General features: G+C 43.5%; 1 protein-coding gene across 1 annotated transcript in view; it reads right to left on the bottom strand.

Annotated features, from left to right (window-relative positions):
- ITM2B (integral membrane protein 2B) overlaps positions 1–21,487 on the bottom strand; it is a 26,891-nt gene extending 5,404 nt beyond the window's left edge. Inside the window, exons 1-4 of the mRNA XM_080594634.1 lie at positions 21,051–21,487; positions 4,636–4,767; positions 2,359–2,565; positions 216–326 (exon numbers count right to left, since the gene is read on the bottom strand). Of these exons, the coding sequence (XP_080450760.1) occupies positions 216–326; positions 2,359–2,565; positions 4,636–4,767; positions 21,051–21,152 (552 nt within the window). The 5' untranslated portion in view covers positions 21,153–21,487. The remainder of the gene's footprint in view (positions 1–215; positions 327–2,358; positions 2,566–4,635; positions 4,768–21,050) is intronic.
- Between the last annotated feature and the right edge of the window lie 102 nt (positions 21,488–21,589).

Here is a 21,589-nt window from a genome sequence, read left to right as displayed (position 1 = left end):
AGCATCAAAGAACAAAATCAGATTTGTTTGTCTTCCTCTGAAGGTTATAACCTAGAAGGTTACAGCCTTTTATCTCTCTTTGCAGAGATCTCCAGTGATCAGTTAACTTTCTACCTCATTCATCCCACGTGAATGTCAGTCCTAGCCAAAAAAAAAAAAGGCAAAACATTTCCTTTTCCCATCTTAAGAACAAATCACTTATTATTTAACCGTACCTTGATGTTGATGAGCAACTCCAAGAAATTCTTAGGTGGCATCACAACTGAAGTGTTCAGAGGAATCACATAGCACTTATCCAGGCTCAGGTCAAGATAGGCAGTGAGTCTCTGGCGAGGAAATATTTATTTTAAACAAAATAAGCAGAACATTAGAAAAATCACATGAAGATGTCGCTAAACTGCTATTGCCTCATGTTTTTCTTCAAGTTAATGTTTTGTTCTCTATCAAATCTGTCCAATAAAGTCCAATTTGAGGTCAATACAGAAATAAAAGGCATTTTTGATAACAGTTTAAATCCCTTACTGGGATTTGTGCAAGGCAGCAGGCAATAAGTAGCTCAAATGCACTACATTAATGGAATTACAAAGGTGCATCTGAACTGTGAGGGGATCACGTGCAGTATTAATTTATTCCTATAGCCTGTTTTTTGTAATAATAGAGCCTTGCTCAAACCTCCACAAAATCTTTTATTTTGCTGTAGTGTGAAAAGGTGCTGATAAGAACGAGCTATAGGAAAAAAAAAGACCACGTTATAAAGAATGTAACAAATAAAAATCCCTTTATTTACTAAAATACTACTCAGGTGAAGTGTTAATTTTTATTCATAGCTGAATTATTATCTTTATAGCACCTGAATATCTGTCATTATTTGATAATTAAGAGAGAGAGAGAGAGAGAGAAAAGCCCCAGGAATAAACCTGATGAATCCTATGGTTCTGTTCACTGAGCTGTGTTTTACTGCATCTGTTCTTGCTTAAGAAAACATTATCTCAAGCTGCTGAAAGCTCTAAGGCTGCGGACGTATGTAAAATACTGAGCACCACGAGACCAGTAGTCAAAATAGTACCAGGACAGCAATTGTCAGTGCAACTAATCTCATTACACAGGAGTATGTGCTCTGCCCATGGCAAATGCTCCTTGCACTGACCTTTAGAGCAAAGCATTAAAGATGCATAGTTAATTTTAATCCATTAAATAAAAAAGTAAGTTTCTAATATTATATTGTTCCCATTCACTTCTTACATACTGCTTTTTTTCTAGTTTTCCCCGTTTAGAGGCTTTGCTCTAACTCTTAACAGAAGCTCACTAAATATATTCAGGAATATTTTTAAATGACATAGCTTAAGCAAGCTCTGCTTTTCTCCAAGTCTGGTTATGAATATTTGATAGATAGCACTCTTTTTGCTTGGAAAACTTAGAACTCTTAAGTGCATAAAAAATAGGACACTTCCCTATTCTTCTTTTCCAGCCCTGCTTAAAAAAAGCAGTTCAGTGAAGCCTTCAAATGTTCACAGAAATTTAGCTTCCTGAAAACCAGCTATAGAACATTTCATAGCTATCACTTTCCATCAAGCTGACACAGAAAAGGACTTCTAATTGTTTTACAGCTCTGTCATTACTACCAAGAGCTGTAAGCCCATCAGCTGTCTTACCAAAAATTTATTACCGAGATTCCCACTGAAGCTGTTTCTACAAAAAAGGAAGAAACAGCTCCAAGTGCTTCAACAGCCTGATTTGGTGCCTTTAAGAAACACAGTAGCCTGTGGTGCACAAGGAAAATTTAGCTTCTGCTAGGCTTCTTACGATATCTGGAAAATGAGCTCTCTTCCTCTGGCAGGCAGCTGGTCGTTTCCTTCCCTCTCTCCTGCTGCTTTGGGGTTTTTGAGCTGTGCTAGGACAGCACCTCTGAGGGCGCTTGACCATACCTAGTGACTTCAGCCACAATCAGCCCCTGCAAGTTGAGGTCAAAGGTATGAAAGCCCTCTCCAAACTTCCCTCGTCACCACAGCAGTTGGTCGAACTCTGGTTTGCTGGAGTTAGCACGGTGAGAAGCGTATTTTCTTTACTTTCTCATACTGAGGAAAGGAAATGGCTTGAAGATCTTTCCCGTTCTAAAAACAGAACTGTATTTGCAAGTGGTGCTTTACATACTACCTCATGACGGTTGTATAATGCTGTACTTTGTATGCTCGGTTAATAATTGCTTCCAGGCTGCCGATGATCAAAACGTTTCTGCTGCCTCCTCCACCCTCTGCTTTCCGCCACCAAAATAATTAGGGAGTACATTTATCAGGATGACTGAGGGGGAGCATTTTTCATGTTTAAAATGCTTTCTGCTTGTTCAGAAACATTTCTTACCCGATGGAAGTCATGGACAATATCAGCAGGATCGCTATCAGCAAACTCAGGGACTGGCACGCTGATAAACTCCACATCTTCCTCCTCCAGGATCTGGATATTTTGCTCAATTGTGTGGTAGCGAGCGCTCTGAGCCTCTGCCCCAGGCTCAGGTAAACTTAAGCCGTCTTCAATGTACTTTATTCCACAGAAATACACACCGCCCTGCTAAAAATAGTAAACAACCCAGCAACAACAACATCAGCAGCCTTGTTAGAAGTTTAATATTCTCAAAGCACTACAGAGAAGAAAAACTTGTCAGACTAGATGAAATATTTTTCCTTTAATTTGATTCACATGCGTAGACCAAAGTAGGAGACAGTAGCTATCTGCAACAGGACTGTGGGCAAAGCCTTCATTCTGCTGAACCCAGTGGGAGTCCTTCCCTTCTTGACTTCAAGGCAAACAGGATCCCAAAAGCAGGTTCTTAACATCTAGTCTTCTGCTTTGTACCCAGGATCTGTGGCATTATTTTTAGAAAGAGTATGAAATTCTTAAGCCTATATGCATGCATGTTATTAATTTATGATTTAACTGCAGTCTGTAGCTCCAATTTAAAGCACTGAACCTGGTCATCCAAATGAGCTTTAGAAAGCAAATCTAACTCTGAATTTGGTCCCGCTTTGAGAAGGCGGTTGGACCAGGCAACTTCCAGAGATTCCTTCAAACCTAAATTACTCTGTGATTCTATGAAGCTGTTTAGTTTTACAGGGCTTGAGAAGTTCTTAAAGTCAGTTGCTAAAATAAATTGTTTTCGTTGTGAACAGTTTTTAATGGAAAAAAGGTAACCAAAAGAAATGAAAAGAACCAGTTCACGTCCTTCTGTCACAGTACATGCAGTAGGGCTCACCTAAGCAGAGCATAAAATAAACTCCTAAGTCAGAGGAAGTCACGTAACAGATTTATAGGCCAGATAGTTTTTGAAACGTATACCTTATTGCTCAGCATATGCACATGCCAGCAATTTAGAATTTTACATAAAAAACACATCTTCAGCGCAACACTAGTTCAATTCCTGAATGTGTCCTTCAATCCAGATCTCGCTCGTGACCAAGTATCACAGGTTTGAGTTAAATGGTATTTGCAATTTCAGCTTGCTGGCACATGAAAGGTAAAGAGCATGCTAAGCACCAATGAAACAGGAGTGAGTAATACAGCCAGCCTTCAGCTGCTCTGAGCCTGCCAATCCACCGATGTACTGTGCTGTTTGTAGCACTCCTGCTCCCTTGTACGTCAGGTTAACTTGATAGCCAAAACGACTATAAAGTGCAATTTCAACTGGAATTTCTCACGTTCAATCATTTTGCTTTCTACATTAGCACCTAGCAAAATGGGGGGCAAAATCCTAACAATGTGGACAAGAACCAGGAATTCCTACCTTACAATTGTGCTCACTCACCAGTGGGCTAGAGGGATTCAAATTCTGCTGATGCTCTCACCTTTCCTGCCCTTGAGAATTTTGCAACTCAGCACAGCTTCTGCGGGAGGGAGGGTGCGCTCACGCCACTTGGGCAACAGCCCAGCAAGCCCAGCGTGATCCAGTGACAATTCCCCCAGAAGAAAACAATATTTAACTCTCATGTCCCGTGTTCCAGGTAAACGCTCCGCTTCCCTGGCACCACTGCCTTCCCCGGGCTCTTTGTGCGGCGGTGCCAGTAGTTAAAATATGTTTTGTCAGAGATCTCGTCTTGTCAGTGTGGATTAGACTTGACAGAGCATGCTTAGCCACACTGACTGTGCTTCTCCAAAGTCCCCTGCGGGGCCTGTTTTTCGTATCCCCGTGGAGGCTAGGAAGGAGGAGAGTCGCTGCACCGCTCTGGCGAGCGGTCCCTTTCCTTTGCATGAGCGGTTCCGCATGTGTCTAGGAATCGTGGGTCAAACAAGGAGGCTTTCACGGAGTTAAGCCACCTTCAGTGTTTGGCAAGTGCTGAACATGAGAAATACTGGGTGAAAATCTGGGACACCGCTGGGGTTCTTATATTCAAGTCCTATATTTAGATATAATCCGTTCTCCGTGAGGTGTTAAAAACTGTTATTCCTTTTTATCTGCCAACTTTGGTCCTGCCCTCCTCTGCTGATAGAACAGGCCATACACTTTGCTTGTAGAAAGGCTGAAGTTTCCAAAGATAAAAAAGAGAGCAAAAGGGCTATTTGGTTTAGTCAGACGCTCCTCTTTTAAACACAAGGAAAGCGGGGGAAAACACACAATGCTCTCGTAACAAAATGTACTTGGCTTACCTGGAATGCAAAGTATTTGTACAGATAGGCACCACCCAGGATCACACCAGCCAGCATGAAGGCCAGTCCAAAGCACATGCACCAGCACCAGGCCCTCCTCTGCCCAACTGGCACGACGACATCCTCCGGCTCCTGCAGTAGATCAGAGAGAGGCCTTCAACACGGTGTTCCCAAGACACCTACCACAGCAGACAGCTTGGGCCCAACGAGCACAAACATTGCACCCATCAGAAAAGGCCACGAGCACTTTATCGCAGTCGTTTGGGAATGGTTTTCGTTTGGTTTTGTGGTTTTGAAACATTTAAAGCAGAGCTATTTCAGCTGAGGTCTAGGGAAACTTGCACCGACAATCACTTTTTAACGCCATCGTCATGGACTAAATCAGCAGAGACAAGGAAAAGTAAAAATAAAATCTCTCAAGACACTCAGTAACACTCTGTGAGCCATTTTAGGGACTGCAGACAGAAGTATCTGTTCTCAGGCAACCTCCATGCACCAACAGCGTGGCGAGGAAGCCAGTTCGGAAAGGTCAGATTTTTTTTAGCATGGTATATGCAATTTAAGTGAACCTGCAGAACCAACAAAAGATCACAGGCAGTAAGAAGAGCAAAATATATCCTTTCTTACACTGGCACATCAAGAAATAGACCTTACCACCTCTCTGCTGGCAAAACAGGAAGAATGGGAATGACAAAATGATGGTTTAAGAAGTCCTGCTTCAGGAAGCTTTGTGCCTAAGGCAGCGTTGGCCACGCATTACTTTCTGCTGTGCGTGTTGCACTGAAGGAATGGCAGGATGTTTCCCCTTTGGGGCACTCGTTTGCATAACCATGCAGCCCCCACAGGCATCCGAAGCAATAAGCTGCTGCTTGCTAAATCTTTCCTCTATCAGCGACATCACAATGCTCTTTCCTCCCTCGAGAGCTTGCATAACTCTCATCAAAAACAAAACAAAACCAAAAAACCCCCCAAAACAACAACCAAGAAAAACAGCACGATATTGCCCTAATATGATTTGAGTCACCTTCTTCCAAGCCATGATAATCCTGGGAAAATATGAGAATTCAACTAAATACAAAGCAATTCATCATCCCTTCGCAGCCAAAGGAACAATAGGATAGCACGATGACCGGGGTGAAACCACTACGAGTTAACCAACCAAAAAAACCCCAACCAGGACAGAGGAAGAGCAGGAGGGGAGTGCTTGAAAAGGGACTGATAGCTGTGATAGTCAGTGAATGTTCTGGCTCATGTGGTATTGGCTTTCTTCAGTATTTGCTAATTAAGACGATTTCCCACTCGAAAAAGAAGTTGTAGGTATAACTCCCCCTCAGGCTGCCATGGTCCAGTTAGGAAGGAATTCCTCTCATCTGGCCACAGCCATCACAGCAAGTCTGACACCAAAGAAAGGAGGCCCTCCCTGCACAAACAAGGTGGGGAGAAGCCGGCACTTCCCCAGCATGACTCATCCCAACCATCTCCGAGTGGGATAAAAAAGCCTTTTGGAGGCACTTCTTTCTTTTCACTGATTATAGGGAGAGATTCCTGGTTAACGAACGAGGCACCTAATTCATATGCAGCTAAAATTAGGTGATGTGAAACCCACCTTTGCAGCGCGCTGCAATTATCTTCCCTACAGAAGTGGCGACGCAGCTCCTTTGCCAGGCAACAGTTGCCAAAACCCGATTCAGAAATATTTAGAGTCCAGCTCCAAAGATATTCCCCAGATTACGCTTTCTGTTACCTTGCGAAGCGCTGCAGTAAATCAGATGGAGAAATCTCCATCTTTGGAGGTTTTCAAGACCCAACCTGGCTGATCTTGCTTTGGCAACCACCCTGTTTCTAAAGGGCTGCTGGCCCAGAAGACCTCCAGAGGTCCCTTCCAAAAACCACGTGCCCGTGATTCATTACGAGGCAAAGCCAGAGTGGCTAGAAAACAGTTGCCTGAAAAAAAAAAACAGAATGAAAAGCCAAGTAACAACTTTAAGAAGTTTTTACTTTACTAATTAGTTAAGGAATTCGGTAGAAAGCATTACAGGATTAGTAGCTGCGTGGTTTTTAACCTGGCTGCTTGCGGAGACTGAGAATAGACCGTAATACCCACGGTAAGCTAATTAACTTTCAGGTCAGGTTGGGATTCACTGCGGATTCTTCTATACATCATCTCAATTATAAATCTAAACCAGGTAAAACAAGGATTTTTATTTTTACGTTGCCCTGTGTCATTAGGTAACCATTTCCCTGGGTATTTCAATGCATAGAGGACACCCGACTGAAACTTTTTTCAATACCTGTCATTTAAATGGTTTTAAGTGAATATGAGAAAAACGGATAGCAAACTGTCTCTGGGACACAATGCCAAAATATTCCCTAGTGAAGAATATAAAGAGCACCTTTATTCTTTCTTTCTGATATTATTTCCTCGCTTATTATTATTATTTTTCTACCTCCAAGGATAATTATCCGTTTGTGGAACAACTGCCTCTTCCCTTCTTCCATCAGGTTGTAAGCTCAGAACAATTTACAAAATACACATCTGGGAAATGGTGCAGAAGGGATATAGTGCGTGAACACCTACCTAGAAATGCGGATTAATGTCAAATTAAGTTTGCTTAGGCCACAAAAATAATCAGAAAAAGGAATGCAACTTTTACACTTCTACCAAGCCAGAAGGAACCTGAAGGACAAGTTTATGAGAATTCCACCCTAAATAATTTTGTTTTGATATACAAGATGACAAATGTGTACAATAGGTGTAACAGAACTCTTTAATCCTCTACCAGAAGCTAACCTTTATCATTATTATTTTTTCAGGCATCCCTAATGGTAGGGCATTAACATACTTTGTGTTTGCAGTTGCCTATTGCATTGATTTGCCCACAGCCTGCCAAAAGCAGCAAGCCAAAATTAGAGCAAGATTTCAAGCCCTGTTTAACCTCTTGTTTAGACAGAGTACGAAAGTATTGCATCTCAGTACAGCGGAACCACAAGCATTAGGTAAGAGTGAAAGTACCTGCTGTTGTTGAAGAAGCACACAGAATGGATTTCCTCTTCTGAATTTGACAACTTGGTATACCACCAAGCAGTTTCAAACCATCTTATGTTAAAATAGTATAAATAACCAACTGAAGCTAAATTATACTCATATTAGTAGCTGTCCTGGCTAAGCTGGCTAAGCTTTTGTACTGTTGCCATGACAGCTTAGTTTGGGCTGAACTGACCCAAAAGAATAACCCATCCGACGCTACATAAATCTGACCCTCTGCACCGCGAGAGATCAAAGCGCGACTCAAAAAAAGGAAAGAAAACACAAGAACTGGAAGCAGATCCCAGCAGCAGGGACAGTGCTGAATTAGCACCTCTCCCCACGTAGCTGGGACTGCACTTTGTTCCCTGATAGCGCCGAAGCCGCAGCACAACAGGACACTGCAGCCTCGCTGGCCGATTTTTCTCTAGGTCAGCTTTCCGCTGCCAGAGGTATCTGACAAAAGCGAGCATCGTGTATTTGAGGTGAAGATTGACCTCTACAAAATATGCCTCTGCACTTCTGCAACAATTACTCATCGTTGTTCTGGTCCTCTTCTCTCCTGCCTCATCGCTGCCTCGTGCACTTCCAGTTCCATGGTGAATCCTCAACCTGAAGAGGATGCCACGCAAGTAATCTTCTCTGATGCAAAATGCCTCCGGAGGAACTGGATGCAAGCCCAAAGCTGGCTTTTTTCCCTTGACGAGCTGATTGTTCTAATTGGAAAACATTTGATTAGCCTACTTCCCATGGACAAGACATGAAACAGAAGCATCTTCTGCCACTTGTACACTAAATCCTACAAAGTTAAAATTAAATTAATCAGCTCAGAACTTCCCAATCGGAATAGCTCCGAGCCCTGCAGGAACACTTTCTTGTAGATATGAGAGATCATTTAATACTTCTCATTTTCTTTGAGATTTAAAGGCGTTGGCAGGATTCCCTTTGCTCTGTAACTCTTCTTCTCACACCAAAGACTGCAGCTTTCAGTAAGGGTGCCTTCATCAAGTGACCACAGCAGCTAATAACGTGCAGCTGCATCGTGTCTTGTTACTGGAACTATAAAACACTAGCTAGTGGATAAATGGTATCACAAACGCCTTGTCAAAGCACCTCTCGATTAAAGAGAAATCTTCACAAAAACACAGTTACAACAATTAGCATCAACCGTTCTAGAGTAGATTAAAAGAAAAAAAAAAGAGTTAATAACCCTTAAACTTGCAAACATCAGTAATTATTACGGGGCTACTGCACACACATTCTCTTCCTCTTTTCAGTTCAACTTTAATGCTACATTTTTTCTTTAAAAAAAATGATGCTTTTCAGAAGGACCAAATTCATGTTTGGGGTAGCATTGCAAATTTCTGCTAAGAAACTCCAATACTGAGACAGAAAATGTGTATAATTAGACTTGGTAATTACTTGGATTTTTCCCTTGTGGCTTTTTGTACATAGTCGAATATAATTGCTTTAAAATGATAGAAGTTAAGCAGTCTAAAAATTTACAAGGCTTATGTCTAGTTCGTATTAAAATGGGTAAGAAGATTATCAGACATTGTCCCTTCGCGTAAATTAAGGGTACGTCAATTTTATGATTTAAAAACTTCATATTAATCAACTCAATATGAATCTACCTAAACCAGAAAAGAAGGATGTGCTTGCATACACTGTGGGGAGCCCAGAATATTGCATGACCAGTGTGCACCTATGCAAAAGATAATGGTCATAGATTAAAAATAGGTATGGTAGGGAGAAAGAAAAAAAAAGAAAACACCAATTTTGGGGGAAAAACCTTTCAGGTCCACCCTACGCTCTGATCCGCAGAGAAACCAGACGCAGATTATTGCTGAGTATTACAAAATATTACTAAAAATGGCTGTAGCATGATACACAGTCCGTAATTATGCATCTGAGAATAACATCTAAGCCATACAAAGACAAACACACACACATATATAAACTTTAAATTTGTGTGGGTAGAACCGGCTGGAAACTCTTCAGAGATGTTTTCTTCAGAGGTCCTCTGTGTGCCAGTTAGCCAGATGGGCAGAAGGCAGTGGGGCAGACAGAGCAAATATTGACCACGTGCAGCTTTTAATAGTGGAATGGGGAGAAGAGAAACTAATGATAACTCCCTAAAAGTGTCTGTTAATGAAGGAAGCTAAAAAATCTTGGAATAAAATACTGACCCAACGGCTACAGAGAATGGGTTCCGTTGATCGAGCTTGCCTGCTCTGACTTGCAGCTCTGATGCCTGTGGAAAACCCTCCCAAAAGACAGTCAATATAAAGTGAACTTAATTTAGAAAGAACTCTGCATTCCTCCCATGGTATTCCTGCCTGAAGACTGCTCCAAGCCTGGTATTCTATTTATTACTTGTTGCAGATGGGAAATTAAGGCAGGCTTTTGCAAGACTCCTCACTTAGCTGGCAGATGCTGCCGAACTGGAAGGCCATCAATACTCATCTGCCTCTCAAGCGGCAACTTTATGCTTCCTAATAAAATTAGATCGAAATTTTTAGTACAATGTTCTTTTAACTTGCTATTGGAACAACAGCATATACATATACATACCATATACAACAGACGCTTCAGAGGTCTCTCGCTGACCACAAGGAGTGACGTATTCTTTCGACTCGGATGACGAAGCCCGAAAACAAGCTATAGTTGTTTACGTGCAGTTAGCATCTGGGCACTGCAACCCTTCTGCGGCAGTGCCGCCAGTTCCTCCTCTGGCAAGATGGACGAGGACTTGTCCATCTGGCCAAAGGCTCTCTGCCTAAAGAGCTGCAGGAAAACCAGACCTTAATTCTAATTCCTCTGTTGCTCGCTGCCGCCACGTAGCTTGGATAACCAAGTAGATGAATCAAGAAGAATTATCTATCAGGCAGCTAGTGCTATGAACCTTTTCCTGTAGTCCAAATATCTGTGCATTTTCTATACAAAAATACTGTACAAATTTTGTGCATTAGGAAATCCATCAGAGTCAAGAAAATACATTCCAAGAGCTTTCAAAAGTTCAAAGTCAAAGTTACTTTTTCTGTTAGTCAGACACTACCTTTCACCAAATGATAGGAGTGTTTCCCATTTATAAAATGAGGTGTCTGTCAAGTGAATCATCATTTCCTGGTTCAAACATCACAACCATCGTGGAATAAACACTAATATAAGCAGCCAGCTCAAGATCGCCTTAAAAAGCTAAGGAAGAATTAGGATTTCATTACTAATGGACAGAAACATGTTGCATGTACCTGGTAAGACAGAGGTGAAGGTGGAACAGAAACAACACGGTAAATAGGCGAGTGAAGGGAAATAAAACTAGAAAGATGGTGGAACACGTAGGTCGATGTCTCTGCAGGAAGTCAAGAAAAATTACAACTGCAAGTGAATGCCAAGGACGTGAATCAGCAGTTCACCCGCAGCTACGTGATAGAGGGACAATTAAAAAAGCATGTGTTGGAAGAGTGATCCTGCAACTCTTAACTGATGTGAGTAATCCTCATTTACCTAAGTGCTGCCTTCAACTTCTGAGATTAAGAGATTACAGAACTTGATAGCAGCCAACAATTAAAGAAAACAGGTAAGGAGATGCAGAGAAAGAAACCTGTAACTAGTCTTCTGCTTTGATTAAATTCATGAGCAGCGCTGTTAAGTGTGGTTATTGTTAGCTTTGTTATTGTTAGCTTTGGTCTTACATTGACTAGAAAGTGAGGAAAAAAAAAAGCAATGCCCAAACCACTTTTTTTTTTTTTAATTGCTAGTGTGACGAGGCAAAGACTTTCTCCAGGTGATTCTTGTGTACAACATTTGGCTATAACCTCATCCCAGGCTGTCTACAGCGATTGCACATGCATTGTATTTCACTCTGTTTTCTCCAAACTATGTTCCCCAAATTGTTCCTTTTGTTTCCCTTCACTTCCAAGATCCCCCGATTCCCTTCTCTCACCACCAGAACTGCTATTTTCAAGACTTCCTGTAACTTCTTCCTTATCCCAGGACCGTGCCCCTGTATTTTTCCCCCTCCCAAAGTAGTGTTTGCTGGTGTGCCACGCTGGGCACACCTTATTTCCACTCCCTCCTTTCACTACTGCTCTACAAGACAAACCATTCACAGTGCCAGCACGCTGCCTGCTTGGGAAGACAGGCTAAGCTGCTTCCTTCACTTTGGGGCTTTACGATCCTTCTGTCCTCTTCCCCCATCCCCTTGCTCCCCACCTGAAACCTCACAAGAGCATTCCAGTTCCCGATATCTGCATCACTCAGCATGTTCATTGCCTTTCAATGCCTGCATGCTGGATTCACAATTCTGAATTACTGTGCCACTGACAGCCAGGGAGCTGCAATCGCCAGAATAGAGAACTTTTTCCAAGCTTGGCTAGTGAAGAGGTGCTAGAAGCCAGGTATTTTTGGTGATATACATGGTGATGAGTTTACCTGTACATTCTCATAAACGAGAAGGAAGAACATTCGCTCTGCATTCCGTATCTGTTTTTCCTTGAGTATTTTAAGAGCAGAGAAGTGTTCTGGTATAAGCTTGCAAGGCAGACCGAAACACACACAAGTAAACTTGCAGAGCTATCTGGCAAGAGGTGCCTGAGGGCTGTTTATGTTGTTGAAACCCCAAACCTAAGAGGTTATACGGCACATTCTCCAGAATACCTTTTGCTTTCAGAAAAGAAAATCGCTACATCCTGTAAGGATACAGCATGCCAAACATGACATTTCTATAAACCGTCCGATTCTGAAAAATGTTTTGTTTCTGCACATTGCCAGAAGGAACTTGTTTCCCCACCCACATTCCTTGACTTAATCGACTTGCGTTTTACCAAACTTATAAAAACTACACTAAATAAATCTATAATTTTAAGTGAAATATTTGTCTCAACTTTATCCTGAATTAGCATCACTGTTCGAAAACAGGAACCCAGAAGGCTCCTATTCCATTTAAAATAGATCAATACTAAATTATCTTTTTGACCTTGGCTGTTCCAGTTCCCGTCTCCTCCTTATCCTGCTCGCTTCTTATCTCTGAACATTTCTCTGCTTTTCCTCCTCTGACTGAATCTCAGACATTAGTATGGCAGAACGCGATGTGGATTTAACCTAGATTTCTCTCAAGACTATTTTCCCAAACGGTGATGGCTCTTTCACCCAAGAGATCTCATTAGCATGCACATATGCACCACTGAGCCTCGCAATTTAATAACTCTATTCCCAGTTCAGCCACAGATGGTATGTCAGCTCAAGCAAGTTACAGCACCGCGTCTCGGTTTCTCTCAGAAGCAGACTGTAGAGCTACAGAACGGCTCGGGTTGGAAGAGGCCGCAGGAGGTCTCCAGTCCAACCCCTTGCTCAAGAGATGCTCAAGTTGACCAGGTTGCTCAGGACCCTTGTCCGATCGGGTTGTGAAAACCTGCGGGGGCTGACCCTGCCCTGACGCCCCCTTCCACGGGGATCCTCTTCAGTGTTCAGTTCTGAGCGAAAAACATTTTGCTCTCACCCTGCTGAAGCTCTCCTCTTTCAATGTTTGACCACTGCTTCGTTCCCCTGCTCTGAAAGGCACCCCGTTTTGGTCCGAGCCTGCTGGGGTCACTCGGAATGGCAGCTCGACCTCCAACAAACATACTTTGCTAATATATACATTCCTGAAGTACGACGTTTAATATCTGTACAGCAAGCTGAGCTCTTCGAGTGGATAGCGCACTACTAGCGAACACAGACTAGCATTTAGTTACGGCGCTTCAAGAGTAGCAACACGGAAGAGCTGACCTTGAAGGCTCACTGTTAATCACACGCTTTCTGGAAGAAACTACTTTAACAGTCTAATGGGTTTTGCTGCAATTAAACTATCTGGGGCTTCAAGTGGAGGCCGTACACCCCAGCACTGGGTACCTGGCCGTGTCCTGACCGGCAGGCAGCAGAGTGCAAGAGTAGATGTGGTGGAGCTCTGCTGCCTAGCAAGGTGAAGCCACCACACCTCGCCAGACACAGAGAGAGAACCTCTTGCAGTCACTAACCTTGGAGAAGGCAACCCGCTGCCAGACGCGGCAGCCTCAGCGCCACGCTCCACATCCTGCTCTGCAAAGGGGACTGTGCTTTAACACGTGCAGCTGCGCGGTTTTGCAGGTAGACCATACCTTTTACAGTAAATTCATTAGGAGACCTTGATGATTAAGCAGCCGGGTGACTAAATCTGTGCACAGGGCACAGAGGGAGCAACCCACCCCAGAAATCACTGCTCCCTCCACCTATGAGCTCCTCAATGCACATTTTTTCCAGTTATTCCGCTGTCTCCTTCTACCCTCAGAACAGAGGAAAGCGTGAGTTTGCTGAATCTTTGGAGGAAAAGAGCCACAAATTACCTATGAATTTATATTCAAGGAGCTCTAGTCCTCAAACACCTGGGTTTTATTTTTATGTATATATAAATATTACATGCTTTATATACATTATAATATATAATGTTTTAAAAAATATGTATTCGTATTCACAGACACTATTTGAAAGGGCAACCATCAGCTTAGTTTTTCCAAGACCCCTGTAATAACTGTTGAGCAAATACTACTTCGCCTGTTTGCTCACGGTAAGATCCATAAGGATGCTGTCGCACAAAGGAGCCTTGCTTGGGGATGCAGCACGGATGGCTCAGATAAGAGCTGGAGGCTCTGCATCCGCTGTGGTCCAAACCCTGGGCCACATGATGTCTGCTGCAAGACCGTTTCTGATTTTATTGCAGGCTCAACGTTATTAATTCTCTCCTTCCTTTAGTTTACCACATCTGGAAAATTAGGACAGATATCTGAGTTTTATAAATTAGCATGCTTTTCATCTGTAGATTCAAAGTAATTTCCACCGAGGATGAAAAGCAGGACATAAATAGTACGAAAATGAATGTTGTATTATTCATATAGACCAGGAGACTAAAAGCGGATAATGCCAACCTTTGTCAGTCACTGCATAAATGGGAGGGGAAAAAAAACGAACCTATGCAACAGCAAACAGAACACACCACTACTTATCCCAGCAGTAGTTCATAGGTTTTAAGTAAGTCATGTCTTTAGAAGCACAGAATAAAGGACATTTTAAATGACTAAGACTTAAAAAAAAAATGCGAGATTTGCTTTCAAAGAGATTCCCTGAGAGTCAGACAGGACTATGAGTATCAAATGTGTAAAATGCTGACAAACACCCACTGCAGAAGAATTAAATGAAAACATTACTGGAGCTAAGTATGTTTATCATTCTTACAACACCCCAAATACACAAATGACCACTGGCAAACATCAAGATTTAAAAAATTTCTGGTAGAATTAAAAAAAGAGGAAAACACCAGGCAAAAAGAAACATGATTTATTTGAGTCTATTAAAAAAAAAAAAAAAGTGTTAGACTAAATTTGCAGCCATAAACATTTAATTAAAATACTTAACAGGAAAAATATATACACACGTTTTGAAATTAAACTTTTATTGAGATAGACGTTCATATGCTGGAGTAAACATTCGTTTGAATAGAAGGAGTCTAAAGCGTTTGGACATTTCCCTTGAAAATATTTGATGATCCCAAGCAAGTTTTCATTGGAATGTTTGCTTTTACAGTAAAGTGCAGTTTCTCATCTTGATCCAAATCTTCAGGAACAAACAAAGTTTCTAAACCTGAGCATTTCCCACTAAATCAGAACTTTTGGTTTCAATTACCTGTTTATGTGGCATTTTATGCTGCTCTGCCATGTTAATGTTCAAGCTGCTTTCATGAATCTCATCAGAGAGAAGAAGACTACGTCACAGCAAGACATGAGTGAACATAAGAAAAGAATTTATGGCATCAACAACAACAATTACAGCTGCAGGGTAGTTTTTCTAGACGTTGTGCTATACAAAGCTTCACCTAATTACAGACTTGGTCACGCGACAATGTTATACACAAAGGAAGTTCTCCAAATAAATTTTTAAGGCAGGGTGCCCAGGCCAAGTATGTATGTACGAGTTTGTTAATCTGAAGGCAGAAACTATACAGAACTGTGTAAAATGTTCTTGTTGCCTTCATGTGTATGGATGCCAGTTCTTGTTCACACAACCAACACCATAAATGACACAAACTCACCATGCAGTTATCACAAAGGTCTGGCAGAAAGCACCCCGTTTCAAATATTAAATACTGTTCTGGGAATCAGCTGTGTTTCCAAACTAAGGCTTTGTATTTGTGTTTCATGTCGGGAAGTGACGAGAGAAAAGGAAGTGAGATACAAACCACTGGCAGAACTCCTCTATCCCAGAGGTTCATCTCCACAACTTGAGGATGGGACGAAAACAGGCTCTCCAACACCACTTTTTGACTTCCTAACCTCTAACCCCAAATCCCTAACTGAGCTTTGAAACTGGGCAAGATTTTCAGAGGCACTTGAGGAAAAGAACAAATTTTAAAGATCTTGCGGTTGGTTTGTTTGTTTGAGTATTGTTCTCTCAGTTGCTGGCAAGGTCTACAAAACAGCATTAGGAGTTGACCATCTCAAGACCACAGGGATGTTATCCCAGGAAGCTGCACTGCTTCACAGACCCCCCACGTAAGAGGATGCATGGGACACCAACAGCCACAAGGCTTCTTTTCTTAGGAAGAGCTCCTTATGAACAATCCCTCCCACAAGTTTTGTTTACGCAAACTCAATTTCCTTAAATTTATGCCTGCAGTTACCCGTGAAACCAAATCTGGATCAGAATCCTGGGTACCCTCATGCCTGACGCTGGAGGGTTTGCTTCTGAAGTCTGAGGCTTTCTCACTAAAACCCTACCAAAGTCAGGGAGAAGGGGGGAAAGAATTCAGTTTGCCAGATATTTTTTCTTCTTGGCCTCTTTAAAATAATCATCTCTTAATTCATACTGCTCTGAGAGACTGCAGAAGCTGTTGGTTTAATGACCTAGTTGCATCAGGGAAAATACAGGAAAACACAAAGCCTTACCGGAAATTTGGCTGGAGGAAGGCTATGAGAGGAGTAAGAAAGCCCCTCCAACAAAACAGAAACCAACACCACCAAACGTCCATCTACAAAAATGTCACAAATTGGGAAAAAACATTTTCCTAACAGCAAAACAATAAGCAAACAACTGTGAGTGTATATACTAATATGTACCATATATGTTATATAGGATGTGTACTTCTATATGTAAGCACAAAGGCGTTAGCTTTGTAGTTGCAATATTGTATTTCAGAATCATATAAAACCACTTATGCAAAATCTAAGGGCTTTTCTATGTGGAAAAATAGTGCTCATTAGTTGCTCAACATTATTTCCCAGGTGGGCCCTCTTATTCTGCGTTAAAAGTTCCCATTTTAGCGCACTTTAGAAAAGATTAAGCTAAACTGGAAAAGAAAAAAAAAAAGATTGAGTGAGGAGAAATAATGTTCTCATAAGGAATAAATGCAGAAAAGCTGCTGCTTTTGAAGTTCTTAACATTTACACCTTCACAATAAAATCCCTCTGCAGATACAGCTACCCAAAGGTCAGCTGTGATGTGTACGTGGGAATCCACAGCTTCTGAGCATGAAGCTGTATTTAGTAAAGATGCTCTGAGCTGAGCACCCAGGGAAAAAATCAGGTTGTCACCCACCTCCAGTGCAAGGGAGCAACTGCCCACGGGCTGCTGAGGGCCCAGAGAGCTTTGGGGAGGACCCGAGCTATCGAACGTGCTCTGAAAAGATGTCTGAAGACTTCAACTGTGCTCAGAACAAACCATCTCTGGCTCTTTATTTTAAGGAAAACATTAAAATGACACGCATTGTCTGTCTGTTGGGAAACCGGGTCATAAAATAACCTATTGTATTGACAAGGAGCGAAGTGGAAAATTAAACATGGCCTGGGAACCTTGGCTAAGAGCATTCTGAATGTTGGCCAAGAGTTGTGGCATGGAAGTATCATTCCAAAATCAGCAGCGGAGTTGTAACTGGTGCCTACAGTAAGCGTGGAGCCCCTTCCACAACGCACAATACCGATGGATGATCACGCAGAGAAAGGATTAGCACTCCTGATTTTTAAACTCCTTTTAAGAATATTCCAACGTGTGAGACCATTGCCTTCTGCAAAAGCTTTTTTTAAGCTGTTCCCCAGTTACATCCCCTACTCTGCTTGCATCTTCCTCTCCTGACTTCCCCAATTACATTTCCTATCAGTGTGCGTATCAGAAGTTATCGGGCAGATTTTGGAAAGGTCAGAGCATTTCTGTGCCACATCATCAATACAGTTTGGCTGCAAACCCCTGTTAACAAGCCCTAGGAAGATTATCCGCTTCAGAGTAATCCTGCAATGGCAGAGTTTCAGTCTTCATGATACTGCACTGGGAAAAGCATCAGGACAAGACTCAAAAAATTAGCCTAAAAGCTTATTCCATGAATCCTTCTTTTCCAGACATTTCAAACTATTTGTCCTTATTCATGAGTATCAGCTGGTTTACTAAGACCTCTTGCTCAAATCTGGAAGTTCTTAATAACAGAATTCCGAATGTGCAGTTCTGCTGATCCTCTCCCATTCTTAAGTTTTTTTTCCATTTACTGCAGACCAGAAAGCCTCCCAGAACCTTTTTTCGTAACAGAATCTTCATAAAATGTTAATTCGGGCATTTTTCACGTTCACTCTTGTGATCCAGACCTACCCATCATCCTACAGAAACTGGGTGTCTACAAAGATACCGGAGATGGGAAACCAAATGTCCCACATGGCATTTTGGAGATGTGACCTTTTTTCAATCTACCAGCATTCACTCTTCCATATACATTCCCATACCACCTTCAAACCTCACTTGAAGCTACGCATCTTCCAGCAATGAAGTAAGCGATACGAATAACACATTGATCAGATGTGCTTTATTTTCCCCTTTCCTCTGAAGAACTGCATAGACAGTAGAAGTGCCTTGTAGAGGGGAGAAAAGAAAAAACAGTTTCTAGTCTATTTATATTAGAGAAGGCAAAGTTCAAAGAGCCTATCTTGCACTTACACTGAAGTTCTCAAGCTTTGCAGTGGCCCTCAGTTCTTTTTTTGTCCAAGATCTGAGGATAAATTCCCAAAATCGAAGACCCAAATACCTCTACAGCTATGGAACAATTTGTTTCAATACTTTTAAACCCTCAAGGATTGCACAGCCTTTTCTACTAAAACTACAGATACCGTACTCAAATCTGCTTTTATTCATGTCCTAAACCACACAAACACAAAAAAGCTTTTTCAAGAGGATTTTTGCATACCGGTAGGTACAGTCTGCAGTTCTGCTAAAAAAAAAAAAAAAAAAAAAAAAAAAGAGATGGAAATATGTCAAGGAGAATGTCAAAGGCTCGATGTCCCTCCAGAGCATTGATTTGCTTTTGGAATTTTCATCTGCAGAAAGCATCCGCTCCTCGCATGCTATTTTAGGGCTGCTTTAAGCCTTGAACAGGCATGTTCATCCCCTGATAACAGTGCAAGACTCCAAAGAACTTACAAGTAGCTACTGTGAAACCGGACTGCCTTTTGACCTGGTTAATAAATGTTTGCAATTGTCATTGCTAGGCAAGGAAAGCAGTAATGATACCTGCGCAAAGTTAAGGGAGATCCTGTATCTCTTCCTCAGCTGAAACAATTTACAGCTCTGCGTTAAGGAAATCATAGTCAAATAACATGCTTCCGTCAGTATCTGGACAGGGTCAGGAGCATTTGCTCCCCAGCGTACAATTAGCCAGCTGTATTTTGTTTGTTTAGCAGTTGGAACAACAAACCCAAATTGGTAGGCGATCTGGAAACAAAATCATCCAGGGCAGAGCTGAATTCCAAGGTAATACGAAAAACCCTTCATTTTCAGAAACTTGTCATCTTTGCCTTGCTCACATACCGCTCAGTACCAAACTGGCTGCCAAAGCCAGAGTCTGGAAGGGGCTCCACAGCTCAAGCTGGACTTGGGAAACCAATTACCTTCTACAGGATGGCTCTCCTGCTAGCAGCCAGTAGGCACCCAGATCACCTAACAGATTTCCCATAATTGCAGGGAATTTGAATAATCACATTGTGGCACACGGCTGCTTACTCTTCTAAGGACTTAAATGTTTCGGTCTGAGTTTTATAAATGCATTACGTTTAGTAGAAGCGTGGGATTTAGCCACTTTTTGTACCCAGGAAGATGTCACCATACAAGACAACTTGCGATATCCCTTTGGCTTTGAAATGACACGGATTCTGCAGGCAAAGAAACCGGCCCTATAAAATCACGGCAAAACCTACACAGGGGCATATCATCATGCTAAAACACAAACACACACACAAAAAACCTACAGAGTTTTCCCAGGCAGAATTTCATCACAAAGATTCAGGGAATTAACGAACGCTCCCTCTTTTTGCAGATCCCATCTAGTATCTGGGAGGCCCGATGCACGAAAAGATTATGAAAACAAATGAAAACAGCGGGGCACGCTGTTTACGTGCAGCTGGCCATTTTTCAAGTTTTCGCTCTCTTTTCGAAGAGCTTAGAGCACATCACGTTACTGCTCATTAAAAACTGCCTTTGATTAGGGGAGCAGCGAGAACTGCAAGCAGAGACCTTTGCATTCCCTGCAGTTTTTGCACTTCAAAAACTTGTGCAGCGCTCGCAGCCTCGCTCTTTGTTGCTGCTTGGCGATGCCGGGGGAAAGGCGATGGCGTTTCCAGAGTCTGGGGGCTGGTTTTTGGGGCAGGGGGAGGCAGCTCTTTGTTCCCGTGCTGAAACCAACCCCAGGCTGACCCTCTCGAGCAGGTCGCCAGCAGGATTTGGCCCTGCCACCAAAGGGGGAATAAGCGTTGTCTGAAGACGGGGAGCACCGTCCCCCCCCCAGAGGGGCAGTCTGGGGGGCCCCAAACCCACAGAAGGGCTCCCCAGCCCGTTTTGGGGACACGGCTCAGCCGGGATAGGGGGGGCTCGGGGACAAGGGAGCCCACACACGGCCGGACGGGACACCACGAAAAGGAGACGAAAAGCGTTTTAAAAGCCAGCTTGGCCGCGAGCCAAGCGCTGACGGGCTTAGAAAGAAATAAAGAAGAAAAAAAAAAAAAAAACCACCACCACCAACCACCCCAAAGTAGGGAGAAGCGGGGCTTTAAAGCTCGCTCTCCTGTCAGCCATTTTAGAAGCATGAGCTGGGGGGGGAGCACACCGCCGTGCAGCTCTCTCCCTCCCGGCCCGTCCGCGTTTTATGGCTGCAGGGGCGAAGGCTGAAAAAGACTCAAATCGTTCCCAAATGTCGTGGTGGCGGTGGTGTCCCCCTCAGGGCAGCACCTCGCCCGTGAAGTGACCGAGCTGCCCGCAGCGCTCCGGGGGGGGGGGGCACGGTGCTGTCCGGAGGCTGCGGTGGGGGTCCCGCGGAGCCGAGCCCCCGGCTTTACCGGTGCCCCGCCGGGCTCACCTTGGCAGGATCCGGCGGCAGGATCAGCACCTGGCTGTTCTCCTCCTCCTTCTTGGCCGCCTCCTTCTGCGCCAACGCAGAGTTGAACGACACCTTCACCATGGCGGCGGGGGAGATGAGGGAGGACGAGCGCGGGGGCCGGCGGAGCTGCGAGGGAGGGCTGCCTCCTGCCTTGGCGCCCCCCGACCCTCGCTGCCGCCTCGCCGAGACTGCTGCCCCCTTCCTGAGTCCCCTTGGCAGGCGGCACCGCAGCAGGAGGAGGAGGAGGAGGAGGGAGGCGGGACGAGGAGGAGCCGGAGCCTGCTAGGAAGGGTGGGGAGAGGGCGACGGGGCCTCGCCCTCAGCCCGGCCGGCGCTGTGTGGGGCAGGGTCGGTGCCCTCAGTCGCGGCGGCCTGGTCTACCCAAGCCCCCGGCCGCTGCTCGACCTGGCGGGCCCTCCTGCCTCGCCCCTTCCCCGGGGGTGACACCACTGGTTGGGCTCTGCTGGCGGCGCCTGGGTTTCTAGGGTTCTCTTTTGAATTGCATCTTTATTTTTAAA

The sequence above is a fragment of the Anser brachyrhynchus genome, assembly GCF_964034855.1.
Source record: "Anser brachyrhynchus genome assembly, chromosome: 1".
Lineage (NCBI taxonomy): Eukaryota > Metazoa > Chordata > Aves > Anseriformes > Anatidae > Anser > Anser brachyrhynchus.
This window is presented reverse-complemented; position numbering and strand designations above follow the sequence as displayed.